Source organism: Protobothrops mucrosquamatus, unplaced genomic scaffold (genome assembly GCF_001527695.2).
Source record: "Protobothrops mucrosquamatus isolate PMUCROS unplaced genomic scaffold, P.Mucros_1.0 scaffold9318, whole genome shotgun sequence".
NCBI classification, from domain to species: domain Eukaryota; kingdom Metazoa; phylum Chordata; class Lepidosauria; order Squamata; family Viperidae; genus Protobothrops; species Protobothrops mucrosquamatus.
In genome coordinates, this window is record NW_015395110.1 from 4,016 (window position 1) to 14,872 (window position 10,857).

At 44.8% G+C, this 10,857-nt stretch overlaps 1 protein-coding gene across 1 annotated transcript in view; it reads right to left on the bottom strand.

Annotated features, from left to right (window-relative positions):
- The window catches only part of LOC107300958 (probable ATP-dependent RNA helicase DHX40), a gene marked incomplete at its 3' end in the record, with an annotated part of 24,137 nt that overhangs the window by 2,182 nt on the left and 11,098 nt on the right, over nt 1-10,857 (bottom strand). Inside the window, exons 5-9 of the mRNA XM_029287068.1 lie at nt 7,019-7,085; nt 5,883-6,014; nt 4,015-4,114; nt 2,896-2,982; nt 642-824 (exon numbers count right to left, since the gene is read on the bottom strand). Of these exons, the coding sequence (XP_029142901.1) occupies nt 642-824; nt 2,896-2,982; nt 4,015-4,114; nt 5,883-6,014; nt 7,019-7,085 (569 nt within the window). The remainder of the gene's footprint in view (nt 1-641; nt 825-2,895; nt 2,983-4,014; nt 4,115-5,882; nt 6,015-7,018; nt 7,086-10,857) is intronic.

Sequence of the window (10,857 nt, forward strand, 5' to 3'; positions counted from 1 at the left end):
CTATGGAGTTGATTTCCTGATCCGGTCTACCTGGTGGACCTGGCAAGACCAATGTGGAAATCAATAAAAGCACCATCTGATTTATGTAGGCTGTGCAAAATTCCTGGTTGGAAAACATAATCTCCAAATACAGGTAGTCGTCGGCTTACGATCATTCGTTTAGTGACTGTCTGAAGTTACAACGGCATTGAAAAAAGAGACTTAGGACCGTTTTTCATGTGACCACTGCAGCGTCCCCACAGTTATGGGATCAAAACTCAAGACACTTGGCACCTGGCTCATATTTATGATGGTTGCGGTATCCCGGGATTACATGTATCCCCTTCTGACAAGCCAAGTCAACGGGGAAAGTCAGATTCACTTAACAACCACATGACTAACTTAACAACTGCAGTGATTCACTTAACAACTGTGGCAAGGAAGGTCATAAAATGGGGCCAAACTCACTAAACAACTATCTTGCTTAGCAACAGAAATGATGGGCTCAATTGTGGTCATACGTCGAGGACTACCTGTACCAACAACAAACTTGCAGGGTAGGCTGGGCAGAGAAAAAAACAATAGCTCCAGAGGCTGAGCGCCAATCGGAACACGGCTTCCTAACTCAGCATTTGACGAACAAGACCCATGCCAAGGGTTACCTGATGACGTTGTGGATGGCCAGGCACTTCAAAGTCAGCATCACTGAGGTCAAACTGGTCCGTTGGATCTCTGGAACCATGTGATCGGGCATGCACTGTTCCCAGAATTCCTTGTTATAAACCCGGAAGCATTTCCCAGATGCTGTTCTACCGGCTCGGCCTGCACGCTGCACCGCCTCGCTCCTAGAAGCAGTATATTGAAAAACAGAACATCTCAATTTTTTATTTGGCAAAATTCTGAAATGTTGCCTGGCTCATGGACCTTTTTGGTCTTAAGACAGAGATCCCAGAGGGAAAGGGAAGAGCAGAGAAGTGTGTCTGTGCACGCGTGCATGCACAAACAGGCACATGTACGATGGCGCCAGCATTGCACGCATGCGCAAGTGGACCGCATGCGCAAGTGAACTGCGTGCACCCGCAGCAGTGCAGGCGGTAGTGCTGGTGCTTGCGCGCCCGTGCAAGCGGGATGCTAGCACCCGCAAACAGGCCGCTAGTGGCCATGCACATGTGCAAACGGGCTGCTAGCGACCGCATGATGCTTGTGGTGTCGCTAGCACCCCCGCACATGCGCAAACGGAGCTGCCAGAGTGAGTGGGGAGTGCATGCACATGTACGTGAACTCGCCAGCCATTCCTGCGGCCCGCTGGCCACAGATTCAAGACCCTCTATCTTAAGAGGCAAGGCACGTTTCCCACTATGTTATGTGGTAGTCATCGGAGGAGGAGGAGGAGTAATCTGAGTCTGTCATCTGCACCTCTATATCTGTCTTGTTTGGCACTGCAACCAAACAAGACAGACACGGATTTCAACGAAGAGTTAGGACTACAGAAAAAAACAGTCGCAACCAGCCTGCCTTCCACTGAGGATGTCTATACTTCAGGAACCAGAAAGAGGGCTGAGAAAATATCTACAGGCCCCACACAATCTGGACATAAAGTGTTTCAACTTCTTCCCTCAAGACGATGCTATAGGGCAGGGCTTTTCAACCAGTGGTACGGGTACCACCTGTGGTACATTGGCACCTGGCAGGTGGTACGCGACCATCCTATAAAAGTGGTAGCGGGGGAGGGGAATGACTGAACCGGTGGCAGCACCGCACAAGCCTGAGCGAGAGATGGCTGGAGCTGCAGGGCTGTCAGGGCTCAGCGGAAGCACCAGGATCAGTACCGCTTTCCAGATGATCTGTGCTTCTTTGGGACTGTCAGGGCTCAGTGGAAGTGCCAGGATCAACGCCAGGCTCCAGCTGGAGCTCGGCGCTGATCCTGGCACTTCTGCTGAGCCCAGAGGAAGTGCCGATCAGCTGGAATGTTGCAGCATCTCCAGGGTCTTGTGATTCAGATGTTTGGCAACTCATATTTATGACGGTCACAGTGTACCAGGGTCACGTGAAGTGACCAAAACCTGCTGCAACCACTCAGCAGACGGGGGAATAAAAACCAAACACCCCACACCCCACCCCCGCTGCCAATCCTCAACAGAAATGCTCACAACAATGGAAACCTCAGACAGGAGAAAGTTTTTGACACCTTGCTAGGCGACTGGTGGTACTCGGATATTGCCATATCCTAAAAGTGGTACAATGGGTGAAAAGGTTGAAAAGCCCTGCTATAGGGCAGTGATGGCGAACCTTTTAGAGACCGAGTGCTTTACTAGCCAACTTCCAACATTGGGGGGAAACAGGATTCACTTAACAGCCATGTGATTCACTTGGCAAAAAAAGATCGTAAAATCAAGCGTGCTGACACGATGACTGCGTCGAGAATGAAACTCTTCATTTCAACTTGCCATTAGAGTAAGGAGGGGGGGGGAAGTGTTGCTTTAGAATGGATTAGATGGAGAAACAAAACCTCTACGATTCTTCTGAACACCGTCAGAGCTGGAAACCTTTCCAAGGACACCGCACCAGGTGCGGAGAAGAAGCAGATGGTTCCCATAACAAAATGAAATTGTTTACATGGAGTACGGGGGAGGTTGGGGGTTTAGCCGGGGAAATTATTGTTTAATTCTATGAACTGGTGTCTGGGAACCTCAGAGTTAGTTTTGCTTCGACATTACCATGCCGTGTATTCAATAAATGATAAGATTTTCGGAAACGGAATGAATCTGAAGTTTTACTTGGATCCTCGAGTTGGATGTTGACAGACTGACCTAATGACCACATTGCATATAATAACAGAAGTTCCGATCTGAATTGTGGTCATAAGTTGAGGACTACCTGGATGCAAAGCTAAACCAAGATTTCCATCGGGCTTACTTCGAAATTGGCACCACCTCCAGCACGTCCAAGCCAACTCTTGGGTTGTGGCTTAACTGCTTCACAAACCCACTATCAACCACATACCTGGAAAAAAAAAGGGAAGACAGAAATGTAAATCTTACCAAATTGGGAGCGCACCTCTATTCACATGGTTAAGGACTACCAATGTGATTGCAGACCCCTCCCTTGGCTTCTGCAAGGAGTCCTGCCTCCATATGACCCACTTCACGACCTTCATGACTTACAACCGTAAATTGCCAGGCTCAATTACAGGTAGTCCTCAACTTAGGACCACAAGTGAGCCCAACATTTCTGTTGCTAAGTGAGACATTTGTTCAATGAATTTTGCCCCATTTTACCGCTTTTCTTGCCACATTCGTTCAATGAATCCATTTCAGTTGTAAATTCAGTAACAGGGTTGTTAAGTGAATCTGGCTTCACCCCCAAAGACTTTGCTTGTCAGAAGGTCGCAAAAGGGGATCAGCTGACCCTGGGACACTGCAACTGTCATAAGTACATGCCAGTTGCCAAGCCTCTGAAATCTGATCACGTGATCACAAAGATGCTGCTATGGTCGTAAGACACTTTTCAAAGTATTGCTGTAACTTCAAACGGCTACTAAATAAATGTTTGTAAATCAAAGACAATGTGTACGGTTGTAACTTGACGACTAACTGCATTAAACAACTCCCTAGTTCAGTGATGGCGAACCTTTTAGAGATTGAGTGCCCAAACTCCAACCCAAAACCCACTTATGCATCGTTGGGTGCCGGGTGGGTGTGGCCCATTGGCTGGGTGTGGCCCATTGGGTGGGCGTGGCTGCGGTGGTAACGGCAGACTGGGTGGGACTAAAAAGTTCAATCAATCAATTCCAACTTTGCAAGATCTTTTTTTTTCCTGCGAGAAGTTGAAACCTTTTTTTTTTTGCACACGGCGGTGGAGGCCTAAAGCGAAAAGGTTTTATAAAACTCAGCTGAAGGCCTAGGACTGAGGCGACGGCACGCGTGCCCACAGAGAGGGCTCTGAGCACCGCCTCTCGCACCCGTGCCATAGGTTCGCCACCACTGCCCTAGTTCAACCACAGGCCCAGCTGAACCTCCAATCGAGAACTCTTACTTGATCCCATCAATGGTCAAAGATGTTGCTGCGATATTTGTGGACACGACGCATTTCCTGATCCCTGGCGGAGGCGGCAGGAATATCCGTCTCTGCTGATCTAAGTGACAAAAACAGCGTCAGAAGAATGCAATAGAGGAAAGGAACACCTGTCTCTGAAGGTCTGCAGGTTTTGCAAAGATTAAAAGCGAAACCTTGTGAAATTGGACTCGGCCACAATCCAGCCGCCAGCCAGGCGAGACAGCAAGGAGTGATCTGACCTGGACTACAACTGCTATCATCCTCAGCCAGCACAGTTGAAGATATTGGGAACTGTAGCCAAGCGCACTAAGAGGGCAGCAAGAATAGGTCCCAAGGCCCCTGCAAAACACCAGTTTCTCTTTTCCCAGAATCATAGGGCTGGAGGGGATCATGGAGGTCTTCTAGTCCAACCCACTGCCGCGGGCAGGAGACCTTATACAATCCTACTTAAATGGTTGTCCAATTTTTTTCTTGAAAAACCTCCACATCCCACATAAAGAGAATTTATAATGCTTTGATAGAATTGGATTCGGAAACGGAATTGGTTAAAGACTGCATGATAAAATGGGCTCAAAATATTCAAGAACCGATTTCATTGGATACATGGGAGATAATTTGGGTTAGAAATGTAAAATTTACTCAAGCTCAAAATTTAAGAGAAAATTTTTATAAAATGTTTTATAGGTGGCATTTGGATCCTCAAAAATTGTCCTGCATGTATCCTAATTTACAACCCAAGTGTTGGAGATGTGGAAATTTAGATGCAACTTATTTTCATATTTGGTGGACATGCAGGGAAATAAAAGCATTTTGGATTAAAATCTGGTGGAATATTCAAAATATTTTAAAGAAAAAGATAAAGTTTGCACCACAGATATTTTTGTTAGGTATTATGGAAGATTTGGATATTAAAGAAACGAATTTGATGTTGAATTTATAACAGCTGCAAGATTATTGGTAGCTCAATATTGGAAGACGGATCGTTTGCCTACTATAGAAGAATGGTCGTTTAAAGTGTCAAATTTAGCAGAAATGGCCAAGATTTCCGCTTATGTGAAGGACCATTCACAAGAAAGATATATTTCGGTTTGGAGAAGATGGATAGATTATATTCAGAATAAATATGGGACTAAAAAGTTCCATTTGGTTTTTGAGTAAATTTTAGAGTATTATTAATATTTTATAATAGTTTATTTTTTGTTATTTTTAATTATTATTATGATATTATTATTTGTTTATTACTGTGTTTAACTTTAATTTACTTAAATTTATATAAAAAGGGAGTTAAAGTGTTTTATAGATTTGTAACTTAATAGTTGGTTAATGTTACTTAGATTATGATTATTATTTGTTAACCCTGTGAATAGCTCTGGGAAGTGGGGGGAGGGGGGTTTTGGGGGGGAGGGGGATTATATTGTAATCTTTATAAAACTTTTAATAAAAAAAAGAAAAAAGAAAGAAAAAAAGAAAAAACTCCACACCTCCGGGAGCCAGATGAGATTTCAAAAAAGGATAAAGAAAATTTTCTCACAACTTTTTAGAGAATAGCAATAACACTTAGACTTATAGACCGCTTCACAGTGCTTTACAGCCCTCTCTAAGCGGTTTACAGAGTCAGCATTTTGCCCCCAACAATCTGGGTCCTCGTTTTACCAACCTCGTAAGGATGGAAGGCTGAGTCGACCTTGAGCCGGTGAGGATCGAACTCCTGGCAGTGGGCAGAGTTAGCTGCAATACCGCATCCTAACCACTGTGTGCCACCACGGCTCGAATGCTGCAAAATGCAGTAGGTGTGAGGACTCACAGCAAGAAAATCCAAACACAGGCAATAAAAGAAATTCTCTCACCTGTTGGCATGCATCCGTACAGGGGCAAGATAAGTAAGCCTTCCACGGAGCGCTCTCTTACGTCAAAGCGGTAATCTATCATCTCGGCTTTTTGGAAAAGAAGCTCGCAAGCTCTTTCAATCTCCGATTGCCCTAGTGCGAAACCACAAACTCATTTTAAGACATTGTTCTGAAGAACCGTGAGAAAGAACACAGGCAGACTTGGAACTTAAGAACCGTTCATTTAGCAACCATTCAAAGTTAGAATGACACTGAAAAAAAAGTGACTTGCAGCCAGGGAGTCACACTCACGACAGCTGCATCGTCACCTCGGTCGTGTGATCAAAAATTGGATGTTGGGTGATTGGCATGTATTTAATATGGTTCCAGCGATGTCCTGGGGGTCATATGATCACCCACTGGCGACCTTCCCAGCCGGCTTCCAAAGAAAAGTCAATGGAGGGAGCTTGACTCGTTTAATGACCACATGGTTTACTGAACTGCAGTGATTCACTTGATAAACATGATAAAAAGGTGGTATAATGGGGCGTGTGTCAAGGATGAAATTTTGGCAGCTACGTGCCTCTGCATTTCAACTTTAGATTAAGGGGGGGAGGTGTTACTTTTAAGCTGCAGACCTGGGTCCCTTCCCTGTTGAAGACAGGCGCAGGCTGAAGGCACACAGGACAGAAAACATCCTGCAGCCAAGAAGGCTCCCCACCCATTTGCACCACTCAGGTGACCCTGAGGACACAGGCAAACCTCCAGGTGGCCTCAAGGACTTTCTAAGAGAATGCAAATGACCAGCTGTCTGCAAGGAGTATAAATCCTCCCATTCCCCACCATCCAGTCAGAGCTGAAGAAGCTTCTTGGATGGGAAGTGAAACATCTTCAAAGAAAAACAAGAAAGTCCAGTTGTCTCCTGAAAAAGCATCTTTGGGACAACCATGACCTGGATGACTGAGGATCTCCAAAGGCAACCACCATCAGAAATTTTAAAAAAATCAGGTTTGGTCACCTGCTTAATACCCACAGTGCCTTATGACCCTAATACCAGGTTCAATTATGCTTGTTTAAGTCAAGGACTCCCTATATATGAAGGAGCATAGTGATTCTCCACAGGGTAGCATCTAACCTGGGAGCAAAGGAACACTTACCTGTCAGAAAAACCAGGATGTCTCCAGCCGAGCCATTCAGATGGACATCCAAGGTCACTTTGATAGTCTGAAGCAAAGAACGGTAAGACTTTAGAAGGTATTCAAGCACTGTATTTTTTTACACTGTGCTAAATACTACAGGTAGTTTTCGACTCACAACCACAACAGAGCCCAACATTCAGCCAATCTGAAATGGTATACGTTCTTTTGCTCGAGGAGGGGGCTTGACTAGAAGACCTCCAAGATCCTATTCTATTCTATTCTATTCTATGGTATTCTATTCTATTCTAAATAAAGTTCTATTCTATTCTATTGTATTCTATTCTATGGTATTCTATTCTATTCATATTATTTCATTCTATTCTATTCTATTCTATTCTATTCTATTCATATTATTTCATTCTATCCTATCCTATCCTATCCTATCCTATCCTATCCTATCCTATCCTATCCTATCCTATTCTATGGTATTCTATTCTATTCTATTCATATTATTTCATTCTATTCTATTCTATTCTATTCTTCAATTCCATATATTCTATTCTATTCTATTCATATTATTTCATTCTATTCTATTCTATTCATATTATTTCATTCTATTCTATTCTATTCATATTATTTCATTCTATTCTATTCTATTTTATTCATATTATTTCATTCTATTCTATTCATATTATTTTATTTTATTTTATTCTATTCTATTCATATTATTTCATTCTATTCTATTCTATTCTATTCTATTCTTCAATTCCATATATTCTATTCTATTCTATTCAATTCTATTCATATTATTTCATTCTATTCTATTCTATTCATATTATTTCATTCTATTCTATTCTATTCTATTCTATTCTATTCTATTCTTCAATTCCATATATTCTATTCTATTCTATTCTATTCTATTCTATTCTATTCTATTCATATTATTTCATTCTATTCTATTCTATTCTATTCTATTCATATTATTTTATTCTATTATATTATATTCTATTCATATTATTCTATTCTATTCTATTCTATTCTATTCTATTCTATTCTATTCTATTCTAAATAAAGTTCTATTCTATTGTATTCTATTCTATCCTATCCTATTATTTCCGTTGCTAAGCAACACAGTTGTTATCTGAGTTGTGCCCAATTTCATGACCTTTTTTGCCATGGTTGTTAAGTGAATCACCATGATCGTTAAAGAGAACCTGGCTTCCCCCATTGACGTTGACCCAAGGGGCATTTTTTTGGCAGAAATCAAAAGTATACCCTGGAAACGGGACAGGCTACTGTAAACAGCCATAAAGGGGAGCCTGTTGGCCAGGCGCCCAAATTCAATCATGTAACCACAGGGTGCCTGGGTGCAGCTGTTGTAATTTCAAAATTTGGTGTGTGTGTGTGGGGGGTGACCCGTCATAATTTTAAGCAGTTAGAAGCCAGCTGGGAAGGCCACAAACGGTGATCACAGGACCCCACAACAGTGCAATCGTTGTACACACATGCCGGTTGTCAAGCAACCAGGGCAATGGTCTAAGTAAAAAAACCGGTCATAAGTCACTTTTTTCATTGCTGTTGTAACTTCGGATGGTTATTAAACTGATGATTGTAAATCGAGGACTACCGATATGGTAAGGTTACATTAACAGAATCTCGTAAATCTGGAAGTATAAATTTCCCGCCATTTCTTTTACAGCCTAAGAACTTGGGAGGGGTGGTCCCTCCTGAGCCTATTTCTCCGTATGTTATGCAGTTGTGGGCTCCCCATCTTGCCGTCTGATCGTTCCCTAGGCCAGAGTTCCCCCACATTTTGGGTTGGCGGCTCGGAGGGCAAGGAGGGGGGAAAGAGGGGATAGTTTTCTGGGTGGGGCAGGCACTTACGCGCACATGCACGAGCACCTGTTGCTCTCGCGAGAGGGACAGAGAGCACCCGCGACGCTCGCACGAGTGAGGCCCCAAGCGCTCGCGCAGGGTGGGCCCATGAGTACCTGCAATGTTCGTGTGATTGAGACTCTAAGCGCCTATGACGCATGAGGCTCGCGCACGATGGGGGCCCTGAGCGCCCGTGACGCTCAAGAAAGTGGGGTCCTGAGCACCCGCAATGCTCGTGTGATTGAGGCGTCAAGGGCCCGTGATGCTTGCACAAATGAGGCCCCAAGTGCCCGTGACAGTCGCGTCAGTGGGGCTGTGTATGCGCGCACTCATGCGCATACGCCAACCAGCCACTCACACAGCCCGGTTGCAAATAGGCCACAGACCACTAGTGGGCCATGGCCCACAGGTTTTGGGATTCCTGCCCTAGGCACCATCTCTTCCCCTATCCCAGGGATAGGCAACCTTGGCTCTTTTATGACTCATGGACTTCAACTCCCAGAATTCCTGAGTCAGCCATGCTGAGGAGAAAGGGAGAGGTTTCCATGCTGAGCCAGGCCGGCTCAGGAATTCTGGGAGTTGAAGTCCACGAGTCATAAAAGAGCCAAGGCTGCCTACCCCTGCCCTACCCTATTCCCATCTCCCAAGATCATTCCTACACACCATCCCAACAAAGGACATGACTTCCTTTCCAGAAACAAGGCCTAAAGACCGAAGTATTGGTCCTTGGGTGTTTCCCTTCAATAAGGAAACCCAGTGGTTTTAAAAAAGTTTGTTTAATCTTCAGAACCCTTGTGAAGTTTTATCCTGGCTTTGATACAGCGCTCCGGGGGTTTCCTGTAAAAATCCCCTGCTTTATGAAACTGCGGTCTAATAAACACAATAGGAAGCAATCTTACATTTTAACCCCTTACGATTATTTCGAAAAACGAAGGGCCGTTTCTGATTCTTTTCTGCTTAATCTTTCAATAAAGTTTACTCAGTTTATTTATTTATTTATTTATTTATTGAATTTATATACCGCCCTATCTCCCTTACGGGACTCAGGGCGGTGAACAGGCGATAATAAAAACCACAATAAATATACACAAATTTCTTGGGAACTGGAAAAGAGTTTTCAGGCTTTCCTGCAGCTTCTTTGTCGTAACCATATTCCAAACGATATGTAGTTTTGGGGGGGATTAAAGGAAAACTGTAGAAATAAAGACTAATCCTACTCAAAAAGGCGACGTAATTGGGCATCCGTCACAAGAACTCAGATTATACCTTCTTGCTGATCTTAGACCAATGGTGGGGAACCTAGGGCACGCATGCCAGAGGTGGCACTCGGAGTCCTCTCTGTGGGCACACGTGCCGTTGCCCCAGCCTTGCCTTCCCCCGTGACCCCCTCCTCACCAGCAGCCCCCCTGGAGGAGAGTCGCCCCCGAGCGCGGCCCACGCGGAGCAGCGCAGCCAAGGACATGGCAGCCAGGCAGCGTAGACAAGACTCTGCCCTCACACCTCATCGTGCACAGTTGATGCTGCAGGGCACGGGCAGAGGGCGTGACCATCATAGCATTGCTGGGCTGCCTGGGCGATCTGCTGCGGGCCCTGGAGGCGGTAAGTGGCCCTGCGGGCAGGCGGCGTGGAGGATGGGGGGCGGACCGGGGGCGGGGCAGGGGGTGGAGCGGGGGGCAGTTTTTGGGCACGGTCTCTAAAAGGTTTGCCATCACTGTCTTAGATGCTGATAGTTTATTAGTTTCTGCAATGGAACCAAGAGCAGGGGGTGGGCTCAAAAATAATCAGAAGGGGCGTTGTCTTACCTGAACGCCTTTTCTCAGTACGGAGATGGAGAATTCACACATATGGGTTTTCATTGGATGCCTGCTCTTGAGACCAAGTAGTCAAACTTGACACGCCCCCTCTTGCTGGCCAGTCTTTAACGAGGGCGAAGTGACTGAAGATGGACGAGGTGTTGGCTCTCAGACCCCTACAATGGCCTG